Source organism: Coregonus lavaretus, assembly GCF_964263955.1.
Source record: "Coregonus lavaretus genome assembly, chromosome: 33".
Lineage (NCBI taxonomy): Eukaryota > Metazoa > Chordata > Actinopteri > Salmoniformes > Salmonidae > Coregonus > Coregonus lavaretus.
This window is the reverse complement of record NC_140020.1, coordinates 9280615-9300968: the sequence shown is the minus strand read 5'-3', so window position 1 is coordinate 9300968 and position 20354 is coordinate 9280615. Positions and strand designations below refer to the sequence as shown.

At 44.6% G+C, this 20354-nt stretch overlaps 1 protein-coding gene across 1 annotated transcript in view; it reads left to right on the top strand.

The window, feature by feature from the left end:
• The window catches only part of col12a1b (collagen, type XII, alpha 1b), a gene marked incomplete at its 5' end in the record, with an annotated part of 114163 nt that overhangs the window by 21271 nt on the left and 72538 nt on the right, over window positions 1-20354 (top strand). Inside the window, 13 exons of the mRNA XM_084150766.1 lie at window positions 2150-2419; window positions 3869-4135; window positions 4553-4745; window positions 4879-5003; window positions 7846-7995; window positions 8166-8285; window positions 8560-8724; window positions 9844-9990; window positions 11057-11199; window positions 12254-12386; window positions 14241-14386; window positions 18921-19050; window positions 19233-19369. Of these exons, the coding sequence (XP_084006892.1) occupies window positions 2150-2419; window positions 3869-4135; window positions 4553-4745; window positions 4879-5003; window positions 7846-7995; window positions 8166-8285; window positions 8560-8724; window positions 9844-9990; window positions 11057-11199; window positions 12254-12386; window positions 14241-14386; window positions 18921-19050; window positions 19233-19369 (2126 nt within the window). The remainder of the gene's footprint in view (window positions 1-2149; window positions 2420-3868; window positions 4136-4552; window positions 4746-4878; window positions 5004-7845; window positions 7996-8165; window positions 8286-8559; window positions 8725-9843; window positions 9991-11056; window positions 11200-12253; window positions 12387-14240; window positions 14387-18920; window positions 19051-19232; window positions 19370-20354) is intronic.

The following is a 20354-nucleotide window of genomic DNA, read 5'->3' as shown; positions in this document are numbered from 1 at the left end:
AATAGAGAGTGCTAGGGACAGAAAGGGAGACAGCACATGTCAAAGCCTAGAGGAGGGGGTGTTGAATTTACTGTAGTTTTGTTCAGTTTTGCCTCATGATGGGCGGTGGAAAAATGGGGTTGAGTGGGTTTCAGGTCGGACTTCCGAGCGCCAGATTCCATGCGAGAGCTGTCTGTGGCCTGTGATTTAGAAAAAACCTCCAGACTCTCTCCCAGATGTTGAAAAAATGAGCCTGTCCACAGATAGAAAAATGGCAGTGGAGAAGTCCCAGCTAATAGAGGCTGCTATGTCTCTGTGGTGGAGACGGAGAGCCTGCCCATGTGGGCAGAGGCATTACGTGCAGTAAAATTAAGGAAATTAGAATTTAGCCAGGACTGGAATGGGTTGCTTCAGAAGAATATTATGTTTGATAGATTACTTCTGGCATGGCAGTTGGAAAGACTTGTCCTGAACTCAGACACAGTTTACTTGTTGATCTATAAAATTAAAAACATGCTTAAAGTTAATTTCGCTCGCCATATGATTTTGAGTCAGAAAAAAATACGTATTTATTTCCCCCTGAAGTATATGTTTATGTTTCAATATGAAAGAGGATACATATACACAGGGAACCAGACGTTTTCATTTATCGGTTAGCTCATTTGGTTTCAGTGGTAAGACTGAACAACAGAAGGCAAATGGATTTGAGTCAGAATCAGCTTGATGTACTTGTGGTGGCATGGTCAGATTGATCATGTGTCTTACCAGTAAATATCCACCAGGAGCTGTGCTCTGTGCTATCCTGGAATTATTCTAGAGTCTGTCTCGGAACCAACCCACTATGAACCAAACAGAGGGTTTGATGATTGCGTGGTCTCTCTGTCTGGGTAGATTACTGTTTTATCTCACTGCCTGGGTAGATTACTGTTTTATCTCTCTGTCTGGGTAGATTACTGTTTTATCTCTCTGTCTGGGTAGATTACTGTTTTATCTCTCTGTCTGGGTAGATTACAGTTTTATCTCTCTGTCTGGGTAGAGTACTGTGTGGTCTCTCTGTCTGGGTAGATTATTGTGTGGTCTCTGTCTGGGTAGATTACTATGTGGTCTCTCTGTCTGGGTAGATTATTGTGTGGTCTCTCTGTCTGGGTAGATTACTGTGTGGTCTCTCTGTCTGGGTAGATTACTGTGTGGTCTCTCTGTCTAGGTAGATTACTGTGTGGTCTCTCTGTCTGGGTAGATTACTGTGTGGTCTCTCTGTCTGGGTAGATTACTGTGTGGTCTCTCTGTCTGGGTAGATTACTATGTGGTCTCTCTGTCTGGGTAGATTACTGTGTGGTCTCTCTGTCTGGGTAGATTACTGTGTGGTCTCTCTGTCTGGGTAGATTACTGTGTGGTCTCTCTGTCTGGGTAGATTACTGTGTGGTCTCTCTGTCTGGGTAGATTACTGTGTGGTCTCTCTGTCTGGGTAGATTACTGTGTGGTCTCTCTGTCTGGGTAGATTACTGTGTGGTCTCTCTGTCTGGGTAGATTACTGTGTGGTCTCTCTGTCTGGGTAGATTACTGTGTGGTCTCTCTGTCTGGGTAGATTACTATTTGTTTATTTGGATCCCCATTAGCTTTTGCAGAAGCAGCAGCTACTCTTCCCAGGGTCCACAAAAAACACATCTTAGTCATTTAGCAGATGCTCTTATCCAGAGCGAGTGCCTACATTTTCTTACTTGTCCCCCGTGAGAATCGAACCCACAACCCTGGCGTTGCAAGCGCCATGCTCTACCAACTGGGCCACACGGGACAACACAAAATATTTCAAGTAACAACACACTGATACACTGTTAGACAAAGACAGTCAAACAAATTTAGAACACAACGATATACAAACATTGCAACAAAAAAATTATACAAACTCTGCTGTCCTCTCTGCGTCAATTAGTCAAGACGCACCCAGACAAATGCACTGAAGTGCATACGATTTTGGGTTCTAAGCACCCTTTTTACTTGTTTACGCAAGAGGATTTAGAGTTGAGTACGTTCTCTTCCTTTACTGAGAAGTGCCTATCCAGATAGCGTGTTGATACGTTCATTGATTATCAGCAACCAATCACTGTATCCTGTATCCTCTCCCAAATCCTTACCCAGAAATATGATCTGTTTTCCTCCATGTTTGTTTCAGAGCTGGGCTCCCCCAAGGACCTTGTCACCAGCGACGTGACGGACACCAGCTTCGCTGCGTCTTGGACGGCTGCCCTTGGGAACGTGAAGATGTACAGAATCCGCTGGAAGTCCATGTACAGTGATGAGTCAGGGGAGAAGACGGTCCCTGGAGACGTCACCAACACCGTGCTGGAGGGCCTTATCCCTGAGACCCTCTACCAGGTGTCTGTTGTGGCCGCCTATGGCAGAGGAGACGGAGGCCCGCTGACTGGACAGGAGACCACTGATGGTACCACTCTTTATTACACATCATCCTCTGTTCGTAACGTAATCCATTGGATTACTCAAAATGACAAACGTAATGTGATTACTTCCTTGGTTAGCCAGCATCTGCCTCGTCAGTTTATGCTGAAGACCGATCAGTTCTCTCTCTAACTCTGCCCGCCCAACCCCTCAGAATCCTTGGGCAAGTGCTGGCTCAACTTCCTGCTGCATCTCCTTGATCTGTGCCACTGACTTAGTCTGGCAGGGAAAGCTCTCAGTGTTAGATGTCAGAGGTGAACACAATGGTTGTGTCCCAAATGCACCCTATTCCCCATATAATGCACTACTTTTGACCAAGGCCCATATGTTTCTGGTCAAAAGTAATGCGCTAAGTAGGGAATATGGTGTTATTTGGGATGCAGACAAACATTCACTGAAGTGGTGTTGTTAGTTGCGAAGGTTTGGAGGTGTACTTGAAGGGTTTTGTAGCTCTGTAGAACAGTTTGAAACTCTCATCGGGCCATCACATCATTTTTCATGCACCGACACTATGGTATACCAGTGTCAAGATGATAAGGAAAAAAATGTCTAAAAGATGAAGAAATTCCATCCCAGTGCTCATCATCATCACTCTCTGAAACCCTTTGGTCTTGGTGTCGGGTTTTATGGGAAAAGGCCATTTCTAAGACGCCCTTTTAAGCTGTGGTCTACAGTGGGAAACTGAGGTGGTGACAGTTATGATGCATTATGTGTTCTAGAATCTAAGAAAACTTAGAAAAAAAAATGATGCATGTGTGCAGCGCATGGTGTAATATGTCCTGTATTCTGCCTGTTAGGGTGTGTGGGAGCAGAATTTAGACAGGCTCAAATCGACCACACATCCCCCTATCCTACTCATGCACACATGGGAAATCACATTGATGGAAATGTCCTCTAACACTTGAGGAACCAGTGTGATGGTTTGAATAGACACATGTAGATATGGAAAGCCATTTAGTTTATTGACTCTGGCAGGCCAAGTCAAGCACATTTCGAACAGAAAACATTGTTGAAACATTCTCAGGAGACCTCGCCTCTTTCATATCCGTGCTTACCTCATTACGTTTGCACAGCGGAACCAATGGATCTCCGGTAACAGTGTCACAGGTCCATTCAGGTCAAGCAATACATTGAGAAGTTGGAGGCCAATAACTGTCCTCCCAGTGAACGAGTCTAGCGGTCTGACATTCTTTCCTGGGATCATTAAGTGTTTGGAAGGATTGTGGTTTGACTATTGTTGCATTCAGAAATGGTGGAACATATAGACCTTATGACATGGTAAATGGAGCGTAGCTCTATTCAGAATGGGGTAAGTTAAGATTACCAGATTTGGGGATAAGAGTCTAACTCTCTTTTAGATAATTTTTCTCAACATCCTCGCTACGTATCGGAGAGTAGATGTTTTATGAAACATTGCCCTCCTCTCTGTCCTCAGTGTCTGCTTCTGCTAAGGCGCTTAATGTGTCCGATGAGACCGAGCGAAGCATGAAGGTAACGTGGATGGCCGCGCCGGGTAAAGTCATCAACTACCGGGTGACCTATGTGCCCACTGCTGGGGGCAAAGAGATGGTCGCTAAGGTTCCCGGCACCTCCACCTCCACCGTGCTGAAGCGCCTGACGCCCATGACCACCTATGGCATCACGGTGCACCCCATCTACAAGCGGGGAGAAGGAAAAGCAAGGCAAGGAGTAGGAACGACACGTACGTTGGTCCATAATTCAACCCCATGATATGAGAGACAGTAGGGCGCTGCGGGACACACTATGGGAATATTGTAGGTGGGGCAGGTGTCTTTTCACTAACAAAACCTCAGACACTTGGTTAATACACACATATAGAGAGCTTACCACTAACACATGGCATGACATTCGGTTCTAAGACACTGGAATGGCACCCTATTCCCTATTCCCTATTCCCTAAAGGGAATAAGCTGCAATTTGGGACGCAGGCTAGGACTTAATACTTGTATTATGGACTAATGAGAAACTGACTGGAATGTGTGTTGGCTGATCTCAATGAAAAAAGACTAGCATTGCCGAAGTTGAAGTTATGACGTTATGACTTTTCTCCCATGAATTTGAACTGATATGGTTTCTCTGTTTGTCTGTCCTCTTGTAGTGTCACCTTACAAAGCTCCCAGAAACCTACAGACCTCAGAGCCCGGCAAGAACAGTTTCAGAGTCTCCTGGGACCCAGCTCCTGGAGATGTGCGTGGCTACAAGGTCACCTTCCACCCCAGTGGTGATGATATCAACCTGGGAGAGCTGCTGGTTGGGCCCTATGACAACACGGTGGTGCTAGAGGAGCTCAGGTGAGACACAGGAAGTTCTATCTTCAGACAGGAAGTTGTCAGTGTTGTGACATTGATCTGACATTCTTAGACGGTTACATACAACATTGTGAGGATAAAAGTAACTTTAAATCTCATCTCTCCATCTCATCAGGGCCGGAACAAAGTACTCTGTGACTGTGTTTGGAATGTTTGATGGAGGCCACTCTGCAGCACTGGCTGGAGAGGAGAAGACTACCCTCTCCGACGCACCCGAAGTGCCATTGGAACCTTGGAACGGTAAAACCTTACAATACCATAACATAACCGACAATCATACACAGATACAGACATAGGCTGCGTCCCAAATGACACCCTACTCCCTACATAGTGCACTACTTTTGACCAGAGCAGTGGACTATATAGGGAATAGGGAGCCAAATGGGATGCAGCCACAGAACAGCCACTCCGATAGACCCACAGACCAAACCACAGACACACAGCGTCCCAGCCACAGCCCATCTCTGTTCCCACCCTCACGAGGAGTAGTCTTCCCACTATGAGAGACATGACACTAATTATCCCACTTTTGAACTATGAGATGGTCTAAACTAATCATCATCACAACCATTAGAATAACATTACACATTACACAGACATTGATTGTAATGAGTACTAATAATGTATAGCTGTTTGGCTTCAATGGGCCTTTCTGCCTCATATCATCTTAAGACTGTGATGGAGTGTATTGATAAGTGGGACATTATAATATTTTTATGATTCACTTTATGGGTGTTTTGACCTCTTTTTTCTTGCTCCAGTGCCAGTGAATGATTAGTCAGGTTACACCCCCCACCCACAAATGTTCAGCATGCCAAACCTATTATGTTGCTGAGATTTCTCATCACCGTGCCCAATTGGCCCAGCAGCCATATTGATTCATCCCTAATACTTCTTGACATGCAAAAGTTAATTTTTAAATTTTTTCCATCGCAAAAAAAGTTCGCATAATGGTAAAACGTTTCTCTGCTTGCAATTAGAGATGTTTTACAACCAGGAGAGTATGCAGTGCTGGCCGGGCTGCCGTGGAACAGAACTGCATGCGGCTAGGAAAATGTTATGTTTCTCATATAAGACCCCAGAGAGAGAGCCGGTGACCCTGGGCAGAAATTCGTTTCAGTAATGGGGAGCAGACACACTGACAACACTGCCCACCGCATCAAGCAGAGCAAGGGCTGTTCTAGTCCACCATGCACCCAGACCAAACCTTGGTCTCTCTCTCTCTCTCTCTTTCACACACACACACACACACACACACACAGTCTTACACACACACACATACACACCATAGGCGTTCACCGCTCACACTAAAACTACTGCAGTAGTTTGGCCCTAGTGTTTAATAATGACCAAGCTAGTGTGGTTATAGGGTGGAATTGGGTTTTTCTTCTTCCTGGCTCAGAGGGTGGTATAGCCTGCTGCGTACTGTACAGTATGTTTGTATCCATAGCAACAGCGACTGTATGTGGTAGAGCCAATTAAAACTAGGATGACACCAGCGGTGGAAAAAGTATCCAATTGTCATATTTGAGTAAAAGTAAAGATACCTTAATATAAAATGACTCAAGTAAAAGTGAAAGTCACCCAGTAAAATACTACTTGAGTAAAAGTCTAAAAGTATTTGGTTTTAAATATACTTAAGTATCAAAAGTAAATGTAATTGCTAAAATATACTTAAGTACCCAAAGTATAAATTCCTTATATTAAGCAAACCAGACAGAACAATCTTCTTGATTTTTTAATTTACTGATAGACAGGGGCACACTCTAACACTCAGACATCATTTACAAATGAAGCATTTGTGTTTAGTGAGTCTGCCATTTTCCTGTCCTGCTAAGCATTGAAAATGTAACGTGTCAGGGAAAATGTATGGAGTAAAAAGTACATTATTTTCTTTAGGATTGTAGTGAAGTAAAAGTAAAAGTTGTAGAACATATAAATAGTAAAGTACTTAAGTACTTTACACCACTGGATTACACTATAAACAGACTAGGGAATGAATCATTCCTGTAAATGACCACATACTAGCCAGTCAAAGTAGATAGATTCATCTATTTGCTTTATGTATTTGCTTAATGTGACACTGTATCCTCTGATGCATTCTAAACAACAGTCAGTGTCATCTGTTTTTGATCAGATGCCTCTCAGACAGTGTACACTGTCTCAGTTGATGACATGTGGTTTTGTTGATGAATGTCTCCGAGACTTACATTAAGCTTACAACAAAGTGCTTTGTTTACCAGTGTGGTATAACTCAAACAAATTGGTTCCATATATAATCAGATATACATTTTACAAGGGGCGATCCCCCACACATCGTCAAGCATCTGTTCCTCCATGTTGCAATAAAGAAAGTGGGTAAATAATTGTTTTCTCTTCTAACCTTTTTTCAATTTGCAGACACGGTGGCAGATTGCATAGCTCAGTGTCCAAACGACTCGGTGCATCTGGGTCTTTTTGCTCGGCTGCAGGACGAGCAAGCAGCAACCCTCTTTCGCCCCCACAGGTGTCTGGTGTAGCAAATAGCGAGCACAGCAGGAATGTGCAGTACCTCTGGGAGAGAGGAGGAGTCTGTTGTATCTCATCTGTCAGCAGGGGTGGTCTTGTTGTTCAGGGCAGGGGACAAACCCAATGACTGCCCCACATACAGTACATCAAGAAGGCTGCAGGCCACAAAAAGGCCTCGTGGATGGACAACAGGATTGACACAGAAGAAGAAGAAGATAGAAGAAGAAGACAAAAAGAAGAAGACCCAAGGGGAAAGAAAGAGTTCATCCCCTCTGCAAGAGAACAATACTGCTGCAAAACGTGTTGTAGCTAAACATGTTTATTGTAGATAAAAACATTTGATGTTAGTGTGTTACTGGGATTTTAGTGATGTCTTTCTGACTCATGCTTGTTGTTCATCTCTGTATTTGTTGTGCGTATTTTGTTTGTGCATGTCTGTCTGAAAGTATTTATATTATTCTGTTGTTCTTTGGCTGCTCGTCCCTTCTGACACACATCCTCTCATTTATCACACTACATGGATGTCCATGGTATCAGGCCTCCCTCTCACAGCCCTCTCCTCCACCCCTTACAGAAGCCAAGTGTAAAAGCCAGGCCAAGGCTGACATCATCCTACTGGTCGATGGCTCATGGAGTATTGGCCGTCTCAACTTCAAAACCATCCGTGCCTTCATCGCTCGCATTGTTGGTGTATTTGACATCGGCCCTGAGAGAGTCATGATCGGTAATCTTTATTTTGATCAAATCCCATTGGTGATGTGTATGATGGCATAGGTTCATCACCCAGCTCAATCTCTTTAAGTTTGATCTGGACTTGGTACTGGGAAGGGAAATGAATGTTGGATGCTGATCAATCACGCTGGTGTCATACTGTGTTCTGTTTGTTCTCTCCAGGTATGGTTCAGTACAGTGGAGACCCCAAGACTGAGTGGCATCTGAATGCCCACCCAACCCGTGACGGGCTGCTCAAAGCTGTGGCTGACCTGCCATACAAAGGGGGAAACACCATGACAGGTGACATATTATGAAATAAAGGGACAACTACCAACTGTCATCTGTTTAACTTAAAGATGCACTCTCAAACATTAGTCTAATTTCAGACAGTAGTACTACGTCATCCATTGCGTATGATATGTTACGTCCTTTTTGTTTTTGCGATTCACATGATATGTTACGAATCTAATTCATACCATATTTTACGAATTTGTTGTGCTTAAGATCCTGGAGTGCATCTTTAACTCAAGTCAACTTAACTTAACATGAAACATTCCCTCTAATATCTCTGTAGGTATGGCCTTGAACTACATCCTCCAGAACAACTTCAAGCCCAACGTGGGATTGCGTAAAGACTCGCGCAAGATCGGTGTGCTCATCACTGACGGCAAGTCGCAGGATGAAATTATCACCAACTCCCAGGTGCTGAGGGATGAGAACATCGAGCTCTACGCCATCGGTGAGTGACCCTCCTAGTGTATAACCCAACAACATTGCATGTTTCAGTTCACCATCAAAGTTTGTGACCATGTCAAACAAGGCAACAGTAAACATGTCATCCGCCAAGAATGATGCAGCGCCCCCCTTGGGCCAATCAGTGTAATTTTGTAAATGACGGATCTCTATGGCAAGACGCATCATTCACCCAAGTTTAATTAAAATCGGGCCAGTGGTGTCTGAGATATTGCGTGTGACTAATGTACGTACATTGATTACTATAATGCCCCCCCTTGGGCCAATCAGTTAAATTTTGTAAATGCCGGATCTCTATAGCAAGATGCATCATTCACCCAAGTGTAATCAAAATCGAGCCAGTGGTGTCGGAGATATCGCATGCGTTTGCTAGACTCATATTCCTGAGTATGTATGCCAAATTTCATCACTCAAACAGATCAAGAGATATAAACATGTGCCCGTTATGGCGCCACTGTGTGGTCAATATGAATGTTCTCGCATCTGTTGTGTCTTGACAGTGTTTGCAACATGTGTACCAAATTTTGTTACAATACGAATATCCTTGACTGATTTATATGCATTAATGTGCCGGACCACACCCACGTTAATGTTTATTGGTCAATGTTGTTGTAGGTACTAGTCTGAAAAATATTGCGTTGAGAGTTTTGTGCAGATCGGTCATTCGGTGCCAGAGGAGTAGCGTTTTAAGTGTTTTTCACACAATTCTAAATGGCGGAAAATCCATCATGGTGGACCTTAAGGTAGAGGGACCTATGTACTGAATTTCATGACTTTAGGTCAAAGGGGGTGAGGGGCGTTACCTTTCAGAGTTAGCATTTTCAATCGCTTGTTATATTTTGTAAATGCCGGATCACTATGGCAAGACACATCATTCACCCACGTTTCGTCAAAATCGGGCTAGTGGTGTCTGGGATATCGCATGTGATGAACGTATGAATGTACTAACGGACGGAGACAGATCCACAGTCCTCTCCTCAATTTCACAGACATTTTACAATAAACAGATTTTCATGTTGTGATTGTATCATAAACAGAGGACAGTTTAGTCTATTTTGTCATGATCCCAACAGAAGTGAATATTGTGGTGTTATGTGGCTTCTAGGTGTGAAGAATGCTGATGAGAATGAGTTGAGGTCCATTGCCTCAGACCCGGATGAGATTCACATGTACAACGTGAATGATTTCTCCTTTCTGCTGGATATAGTGGATGAGCTCACCATCAACCTCTGTAACAGTGTGAAGGGTCCAGGTAAGTTCTTATTCTCTCTCTCTCTCTCTCTCTCTCTCTCTCTCTCTCTCTCTCTCTCTCTCTCTCTCTCTCTCTCTCTCTCTCTCTCTCTCTCTCTCTCTCTCTCTCTCTCTCTCTCTCTCTCTCTCATTCTCTCCCAATCAATGAAAGAAACATATTGAAACAATGCTCAACTCAAAATGTTGCTAACTTCAAATGGTTAGTTATTTGTATGCTGCTAAGTCAAGCTAGGTATTGTACTTGGTACAGCATTTAGGGGTTTAGGGGTATTTCTAATTTAAGATGGGATCAGATGGCAAGGAAAATACATTAAAAAGCCATTTAACCTGTAAGCCAGAAAAAGCTGTACTGATATTTTTCATCAGTTGAATAAATGGATTAGCATAGCAGATAGAGAATAGCAATAAGAACAGCATGATTGATGAGACGAGCCAATGAAAAGACAGAACGAACGCCAACACTTTTGGATATTGCCTCGAAACTGTCACTAGTTTGCCTAACACACTTGATAAATTTTGTTTCTTGCCTTAAGTTACATAAGGTCCAACCAGTTGATGGAAACTTAGGTTTTTTGGACACACTCTTGTCCTTAAATCAAATTTACGAGGAGACACAATAGTGATTTACTACATGGGGATGGATATTTATTATTTTTTTAAGTGTGTTATCAAAATTGTGATGTATAGAAATGCAGGTTTGCATTTATTGTAATAAATCTTGACACAAAGTCATAAAATCTGATTTATAACCTAACCCTAAACTTAGCCACACTGCTAACCCTAATGCCTAACCCTAACCTTAAATTAAGACCAAAAAGCAAATGTTTGTTTTCATGAATTTTTACGATATAGCCAATTTTGATTTTGCAGCTGGCCCAGCTAGCGGAAATTGCTCAGTTCTGCCTCCAAGGCAAAATTCATGACAATAAACGTCAACCTGCTATAGAAACAGCCCTAACAGCCCTGTGTCAGTGAGGCAGAGGTGAAAGGGACAGATTTGTGGTTGGAGAATTGAGTGTGTGAAATATTTGACGTGTCGGCTCACATTTCCTCTGCTCTTCGACCAGGAGGAGGCCTGGAGCCGCCCACTAACCTGGTGACCTCCGAGGTGACCCACCACTCATTCCGTGCCACCTGGACGGCGCCCGAAGGTCCCGTGGAAAAGTACCGCATCGACTACATGCCCGTGGTGGGAGGAATCACTGAACAGGTAAACCTATAGCCTACAGTACTGTACCTCCCCTCAACTCAATCACCTCACCTCTCCAAGGTCATAGCATTTTAAGAGCATCAGCTATTCATAGTCACACCTGGTTTGGATATGACAGAGAATTGGCTGAATGATTCCTTTTGGTCTGAATTCCTCTCTCAGACCTCCATGTTTCATCTTGCCATGAGGTGATCGGGTCACTTTGAAAGCGGTCTCCGGTTTATCCAGGAGTTTCTGATGGAGGAACTGCCCTATATGCAGCCTCGCTGGAGATTTCACAGTTATCAAGTGTATCCAGTGTAAAATGTTTGCTTAAATCCACCTAGTTGCCATCGTCGGTCGATCCATTTCATGTGGATCTGATTCAGTCAGATAAAGCTCAAGTCATCTGGCTTTCTTCTCAGCATTGAGAAGTGTTCCACAGTGGCTGAGGCAGACCTGCATTCAGTTACACTTAACCTTCTGTCACTTATGTCCTTATGAATACAGGACTGGGTCTATTCCATGCATTGTGCTTTCATTGGCCCTGGTCAGGGTTTGGGTGGTTCTAGTGAGCCCTGTCTGAAAGGAAGACCAAAGAGTTTCCACCAGGCCTCAACCTTAGACTAGACCCAGTTAGTTTAGTCTTGTTGCATAACTCTTCCTGCTGGAAAAGATAATCCTGGCCATCCATCCATTCTCCTTCATTTTGAATGCTTGCATTGGACCCCAAAACACTTATTCACACAAATAAATCAGATTTCACTTTCAATTTGCTGATATGTGCTCCGTTCTTTTGGATAGCCTTCTGACACTTAGAAGAGAGAGTATGTGTGCGAGAAGATGTTAGTTTTGTTTTGGGTTTCCTAAACATGTGCCGTATTAGTTGGAACATTTGATTTTGACCTGCTGTATTTAAAATATTATCCCATGACGAATTTGAAACTCCTGGGCAGACAGCAGTACAGAGGGGTGACTTGAGGTTGCCATCTATCTTCTGGTCTACCTCCTGTTGAATATACTTGGATTTTGAGCTTTCCTGCATAAAGACTATGCCTTTTTTCTCTCTCTTCAGATGATTGTCGATGGGACGGTCACCACCGTGGTCCTGACCAAGCTGACCCCTCTGACCGAGTACGTGGTCAACGTCTTCTCTGTGACCGGAGAGGAGACCAGCGCAGAGCCGCTGAAGGGCACTGAAACCACCTGTGAGTGTTGCAGCTGTTCTGCTCCCTTGCCTCCTCTCCTCTCTGTTTGTCTTCCTTTTCGTCCGTTTCCTCACACAACCTCCTCCCAATTACCCAGTAAACCTTGAAATCACCTCCTGGAAAGGTGTCCAGGTTCAGCTAATCCAATAGCCTTATTTGGATGTCGAATGATATAACAAGCGCTACAGTGATAGACAGGAAGTGGATTGAGATGAGTTTCACAAAGATGCTGTTCGGTTGCCCACTTTAATGTGGGGATAGCATCGCAGCTCTTATGAGTTCCACTGTTGTGGGAGCGCATTTGTTTCATTACGATATACGATGTTGAAATAAACAACATCCCCTGCCCCGCCATGCTCAGTACACTGTTTTAAATGGGTTAGACATGGATGGAACTTGTTTATATTGCTCTTGTAGGCCTATTAAACAAGCTCATTTACACAACCAGGGATATATTGGGTCTGATTGGTGGCAGTAAAGTGTTAAGCAACAACAACAACAAGTTCCCATAGGGTTTCCCGTTAGAAAATGCAGAAGTGGAGGTTTCTTATGGGGACAATAACCATCATTCTCTCATTCTTGGCCTTATTAAGAGTGTCTTAAGAAAACTGACATAATTCCACATGATGGTTAAGTACAAAGAGCTGACCACTTTCATTGCTCCATTTGTGCGATATAGTGGACGTTGTCACTTTTAGAAATGAGTCCATTAGATTTTTATGGTGGACGTTATAAGATATTTCTCACTGTCATAAAGCATGGTTATTGTTTTGTAGCCCGCGACTTGGACACCACAACAGTAGTGTTAGATCACTTGCGGTTTCCTTTATTTGTCATTTTAAACTAACACTGTGTGTAGGATCATCATGCTTCTGCCATAAACACAGAAGCTGGATGTGATGTGGGTGACTGGGTTGTGTTTTGGAGGTCCGTAGACTAGTAGTTAGTGGTAACTGTGGTTGAGGATGTCTCTACACTAGTAGTTAGTGGTAACTGTGGTTGAGGATGTCTCTACACTAGTAGTTAGTGGTAACTGTGGTTGAGGATGTCTCTACACTACTAGTTAGTGGTAACTGTGGTTGAGGATGTCTCTACACTAGTAGTTAGTGGTAACTGTGGTTGATGATGTCTCTACACTAGTAGTTAGTGGTAACTAACTGTGTGGTTGTGGATGTCCCTACACTAGTAGTTAGTGGTAACTGTGGTTGAGGATGTCTCTACACTAGTAGTTAGGCGGTAACTACCTGTGTGGTTGTGGATGTCCCTACACTAGTAGTTAGTGGTAACTGTGGTTGAGGATGTCTCTACACTAGTAGTTAGTGGTAACTAACTGTGTGGTTGAGGATGTCTCTACACTAGTAGTTAGTGGTATCTAACTGTGTGGTTGTGGATGTCCCTACACTACTAGTTAGTGGTAACTGTGGTTGAGGATGTCTCTACACTAGTAGTTAGGCGGTAACTACCTGTGTGGTTGTGGATGTCCCTACACTAGTAGTTAGTGGTAACTAACTGTGTGGTTGAGGATGTCTCTACACTAGTAGTTAGTGGTAACTAACTGTGTGGTTGAGGATGTCTCTACACTAGTAGTTAGTGGTAACTAACTGTGTGGTTGAGGATGTCTCTACACTAGTAGTTAGTGGTAACTACCTGTGTGGTTGTGGATGTCCCTACACTAGTAGTTAGTGGTAACTAACTGTGTGGTTGAGGATGTCTCTACACTAGTAGTTAGTGGTAACTAACTGTGTGGTTGAGGATGTCTCTACACTAGTAGTTACTGGTAACTGTGGTTGAGGATGTCTCTATACTAGTAGTTAGGCGGTAACTAACTGTGTGTTTACTCTTCACGCTCCACAGTGCCACTGCCCGGGGTGATAAAGTTGACTGTGTACGATGAGACCATGACCACGTTTAGGGTGAAGTGGGAGAAGGCTGAAGGGGCGACAGGCTACATGCTGTTCTACAGAGCCATCAATGCCACTGTGCCCACTGTGGAGAAAGAGGTGAGTAGGACACACACACACTCTCACTCACTCTCTCACTCACTCACTCACTCACTCACTCACTCACTCACTCACTCACTCACTCACACACACACACACACTCTCACTCATTCACTCACTCACTCACACCCTCACTCACACACTCACTCACTCACTCACTCACTCACTCACTGACACACTCCCTCACTCACTCACTCACTCACTCACTTACTCACACACTCACTCACACACTCACTTACTCAATCACTCACTCACAAACTCACTGACTCACTCACACACTCACTCACTCACTCACTCACACACTCACTTACTCACTCACTCACTCACTCACTCACTCACTCACTCACTCACTCACAAACTCACGAGTGGAGGTTGGACGTTGGATAGGCATTCCATTTACATGTTCAGCATTTCCACAAGGCAGGGTAGTCAAGGCCTCTGCTAGTGGGGCCTTACTCATTCCAGATGGTAATGTGATGATTACTGCACAGAGCAGGAAGTGGACTTTTACAGTGATGTTCAGGCAAGGTCTACAAAAAACAGTCCCTTTGGACACAGAGGGTAATGAGAAGGATTAGCTCATGCTGGCCCTGTGCAGCTTTTTTCACCAGTGAAGTCATAGAGATGATATACAGTATTAAAAAACAAAATCTCAACAGATGCTGTATATTTTGAACTGCAGGCTTCTGTGAGGGCTGGCAAGCAGTAGTGTAGCCTTTAGAGGAATTTCAGTGTGGACTGAAGGCAGCAAGGCAGGCATACCCCAGGAGACACACACGTCCCAGTTGTTAGTTAGTGCTGTGAACCAGGAGTTAGTTAGTGCTGTGAACAGGGTGTTAGTTAGTGCTGTGAACCAGTTGTTAGTTAGTGCTGTGAACCAGGAGTTAGTTATTGCTGTGAACAGGGTATTAGTTAGTGCTGTGAACCAGGTGTTAGTTAATGCTGTGAACCAGGTGTTAGTTAGTGCTGTGAACCAGGTGTTAGTTAGTGCTGTGAACAGGGTGTTAGTTAGTGCTGTGAACCAGGTGTTAGTTAGTGCTGTGAACCAGGTGTTAGTTAGTGCTGTGAACCAGGTGTTAGTTAATGCTGTGAACCAGGTGTTAGTTAGTGCTGTGAACCAGGAGTTAGTTAGTGCTGTGAACAGGGTGTTAGTTAGTGCTGTGAACCAGGTGTTAGTTAGTGCTGTGAACAGGGTGTTAGTTAATGCTGTGAACAGGGTGTTAGTTAGTGCTGTGAACCAGGTGTTAGTTAATGCTGTGAACAGGGTGTTAGTTAGTGCTGTGAACCAGGTGTTAGTTAGTGCTGTGAACAGGGTGTTAGTTAGTGCTGTGAACCAGGTGTTAGTTAATGCTGTGAACCAGGTGTTAGTTAATGCTGTGAACCAGGTGTTAGTTAATGCTGTGAACCAGGTGTTAGTTAGTGCTGTGAACCAGGAGTTAGTTATTGCTGTGAACAGGGTATTAGTTAGTGCTGTGAACCAGGTGTTAGTTAATGCTGTGAACCAGGTGTTAGTTAGTGCTGTGAACCAGGTGTTAGTTAGTGCTGTGAACAGGGTGTTAGTTAGTGCTGTGAACCAGGTGTTAGTTAGTGCTGTGAACCAGGTGTTAGTTAGTGCTGTGAACCAGGTGTTAGTTAATGCTGTGAACCAGGTGTTAGTTAGTGCTGTGAACCAGGAGTTAGTTAGTGCTGTGAACAGGGTGTTAGTTAGTGCTGTGAACCAGGTGTTAGTTAGTGCTGTGAACAGGGTGTTAGTTAATGCTGTGAACAGGGTGTTAGTTAGTGCTGTGAACCAGGTGTTAGTTAATGCTGTGAACAGGGTGTTAGTTAGTGCTGTGAACCAGGTGTTAGTTAGTGCTGTGAACAGGGTGTTAGTTAGTGCTGTGAACCAGGTGTTAGTTAATGCTGTGAACCAGGTGTTAGTTAATGCTGTGAACCAGGTGTTAGTTAATGCTGTGAACCAGGTGTTAGTTAGTGCTGTGAACCAGGAGTTAGTTAGTGCTGTGAACCAGGTGTTAGTGAGTGCTGTGAACCAGGTGTTAGTTAGTGCTGTGAACCAGGAGTTAGTTAGTGCTGTGAACAGGGTGTTAGTTAGTGCTGTGAACCAGGTGTTAGTTAGTGCTGTGAACAGGGTGTTAGTTAGTGCTGTGAACCAGGTGTTAGTTAATGCTGTGAACCAGGTGTTAGTTAATGCTGTGAACCAGGTGTTAGTTAATGCTGTGAACAGGGTGTTAGTTAGTGCTGTGAACCAGGTGTTAGTGCTGTGAACAGGGTGTTAGTTAGTGCTGTGAACCAGGTGTTAGTTAATGCGGTGAACCAGGTGTTAGTTAATGCTGTGAACCAGGTGTTAGTTAGTGCTGTGAACCAGGAGTTAGTTAGTGCTGTGAACCAGGTGTTAGTTAGTGCTGTGAACCAGGTGTTAGTTAGTGCTGTGAACCAGGTGTTAGTTAGTGCTGTGAACCAGGTGTTAGTTAATGCTGTGAACCAGGTGTTAGTTAGTGCTGTGAACCAGGAGTTAGTTAGTGCTGTGAACAGGGTGTTAGTTAGTGCTGTGAACCAGGTGTTAGTTAGTGCTGTGAACAGGGTGTTAGTTAGTGCTGTGAACCAGGTGTTAGTTAATGCTGTGAACCAGGTGTTAGTTAATGCTGTGAACAGGGTGTTAGTTAGTGCTGTGAACCAGGTGTTAGTTAGTGCTGTGAACAGGGTGTTAGTTAGTGCTGTGAACCAGGTGTTAGTTAATGCTGTGAACCAGGTGTTAGTTAATGCTGTGAACCAGGTGTTAGTTAATGCTGTGAACCAGGTGTTAGTTAGTGCTGTGAACCAGGAGTTAGTTAGTGCTGTGAACAGGGTGTTAGTTAGTGCTGTGAACCAGGTGTTAGTTAGTGCTGTGAACCAGGAGTTAGTTAGTGCTGTGAACAGGGTGTTAGTTAGTGCTGTGAACCAGGTGTTAGTTAGTGCTGTGAACAGGGTGTTAGTTAGTGCTGTGAACCAGGTGTTAGTTAATGCTGTGAACCAGGTGTTAGTTAATGCTGTGAACCAGGTGTTAGTTAATGCTGTGAACAGGGTGTTAGTTAGTGCTGTGAACCAGGTGTTAGTTAGTGCTGTGAACAGGGTGTTAGTTAGTGCTGTGAACCAGGTGTTAGTTAGTGCTGTGAACCAGGAGTTAGTTAGTGCTGTGAACAGGGTGTTAGTTAGTGCTGTGAACCAGGTGTTAGTTAGTGCTGTGAACAGGGTGTTAGTTAGTGCTGTGAACCAGGTGTTAGTTAATGCTGTGAACCAGGTGTTAGTTAATGCTGTGAACCAGGTGTTAGTTAATGCTGTGAACAGGGTGTTAGTTAGTGCTGTGAACCAGGTGTTAGTTAGTGCTGTGAACAGGGTGTTAGTTAGTGCTGTGAACCAGGTGTTAGTTAATGCTGTGAACCAGGTGTTAGTTAGTGCTGTGAACCAGGAGTTAGTTAGTGCTGTGAACCAGGTGTTAGTTAGTGCTGTGAACAGGGTGTTAGTTAATGCTGTGAACCAGGTGTTAGTTAATGCTGTGAACAGGGTGTTAGTTAGTGCTGTGAACCAGGTGTTAGTTAGTGCTGTGAACAGGGTGTTAGTTAGTGCTGTGAACCAGGTGTTAGTTAATGCTGTGAACCAGGTGTTAGTTAGTGCTGTGAACAGGGTGTTAGTTAATGCTGTGAACCAGGTGTTAGTTAGTGCTGTGAACAGGGTGTTAGTTAATGCTGTGAACCAGGTGTTAGTTAGTGCTGTGAACCAGGTGTTCAGAAGGTATCCTCTTGACAAGTCCTTTCTTGTTGTTTTGTTCCCCTCTATCGTCCGGCCTGGTCTCCCCTTCTCCCCCTCTCCCCTTCTCCCCCTCTCCCCTTCTCCCGTTCTCCCCCACTACCCCTCCCCTTCTCCCCCTCTCCCCTTCTCCCCTTCTCCCCCACTACCCCTCCCCTTCTCCCCCTCTCCCCTTCTCCCCTTCTCCCCCACTACCCCTCCCCTTCTCCCCCACTACCCCTCCCTTTCTCCCCCTCTCCCCCTCTCCCCTTCTCCCCTTCTCACCCTCTCCCCCTCTCCCCTTCTCCCCTTCCCCCCACTACCCCTCCCCTTTACCCCTCTCCCCCTCTCCCCTTCTCCCCTTCCCCCCACTACCCCTCCCCTTCTCCCCCTCTCCCCCTCTCCCCTTCTCCCCTTCTCCCCTTCCCCCCACTACCCCTCCCCCTCTCCCCTTCTCCCCCTCTCCCCCTCTCCCCTTCTCCCCCTCTCCCCCTCTCCCCTTCTCCCCTTCTCCCCCACTACCTCTTCCCTTCTCCCCCTCTACCCCTCCCCCCTCCCCCTCTCCCCTTCTCCCCTTCTCCCCTCTCCCCTTCTCCCTTTCTCCCACTCTCCCCTTCTCCCCTCTCCCCATCGCCCCCTCTCCCCTTCTCCCTTCTCACCCTCTCCCCTTCTCCCCCTCTCCCCCTCTCCCCTTCTCCTCCTCTCACCTTCTCCCCCCCCCCCCTTCTCCCCCTCCCCTTCTTCCCCCTCTCTTTTCTCCCCTGCTGTTCAGATACGAGTTGGGGCAGATGTGAATGATGTTCAGCTGGAGGAGCTTATCACCAACACAGCGTATACACTCTCCCTGTTTGCCCTGCATAGAGAGGCTGCCAGCGACCCCCTCGTGGACCAAGGAGTCACATGTATGTTCCCCTGATCTCTCTCTCTCTCTCTTTCTCTATTTCTTTCTCTCTCTCTCTAAAACTGTGTTCTACCTCACAATACAGATGTTTCTAAGACTCACTCAATTTCATTCCCCTGCCCCCCTCTCACACTCTCTCTTTTCTCCCTCTCTATCCCTTTCTCTGTCATTCTTCTTCCCCAGTACCCTTGCCACCATCGGGTGAGCTGCGGATCACTGCTGTCACCCATAGCACCATGAAGCTCAGATGGGACGCCTCCCCGGGGAAAGTCCTCAAGTACATCATCACTTACAAGCCAGATGACGGAGAGCTCAAAGAGGTGACACAAACTAACACCAAACATTTACACACTGACGTCATGGAGAAAGTGTTAGTGAGGAACTCTATGTTCTTTCTGTGTGCGTCCCAAATGGCACCCTGTTCCCTCCATAGTGCACTACTTTTGACCAGAGCTGTATGGGCTATAAAGGGGATAGGGCCTCGTTTGGGACTCATCCTCTGATACCCCTGTTAAATATAATGTCAAAATGTAGATTTCCACCTAAATAGACATACCAAAAAGTAATTATTTATCATGATAGGGCCATAAACAATACCTAGTGATGCTTACACTGCCAGAAATATTCAAATCTCACCTTTCTGGTAAAAAAGGTTATACATTTCTGAGGTGTAGTCACTTTTGAGGACACAAGCTCAAGTACACAGTACAAATATGATAAAATAAAATAAAAAATGATATATTATATTTTTCAAAAGTGGGGATTAGGGCTTGAAATGATTTAAATGCTTTCTAAATATAGTAACAATCAAATTATAAACGACTTACTATAATATTTCACCTTTCTTAAATAATAAATAAATATGATCATACCTAGTGACTGTACCATATTGCCACCATTTCATGATGACAGAGCATTTTCTGCCCAGCATCCTCTGAGCGATGCACAGATGCCATTCACATGCCTGCTGACTCATTACAAAATTCAGCTTTTGCCCCTCTGTGACCAAGAAAAAGTGGTCTTGTTTCAATTCTATTAAATTATTGAGTATTATTTCATGTTGAGAGCTCTAAATCCATCTGAGATATTCATTTTCATATGTTTCAAAAGCCAGATTGTAAGTGAAGCTGCGAGCTTCATCTCCTTGGGAGTTCGATCCTTTGTCTGGATAGGCCAGAAAATGTGACGTGTCACTGCCTATGCTCATATACTGCATCTCAGATGAGAGCGGAGAACGGCATGCGAAGCGAGACAACCAGCGCTGTCACGAAGTGCACAACAATTGATGTCGCGCCGTTCACTGAG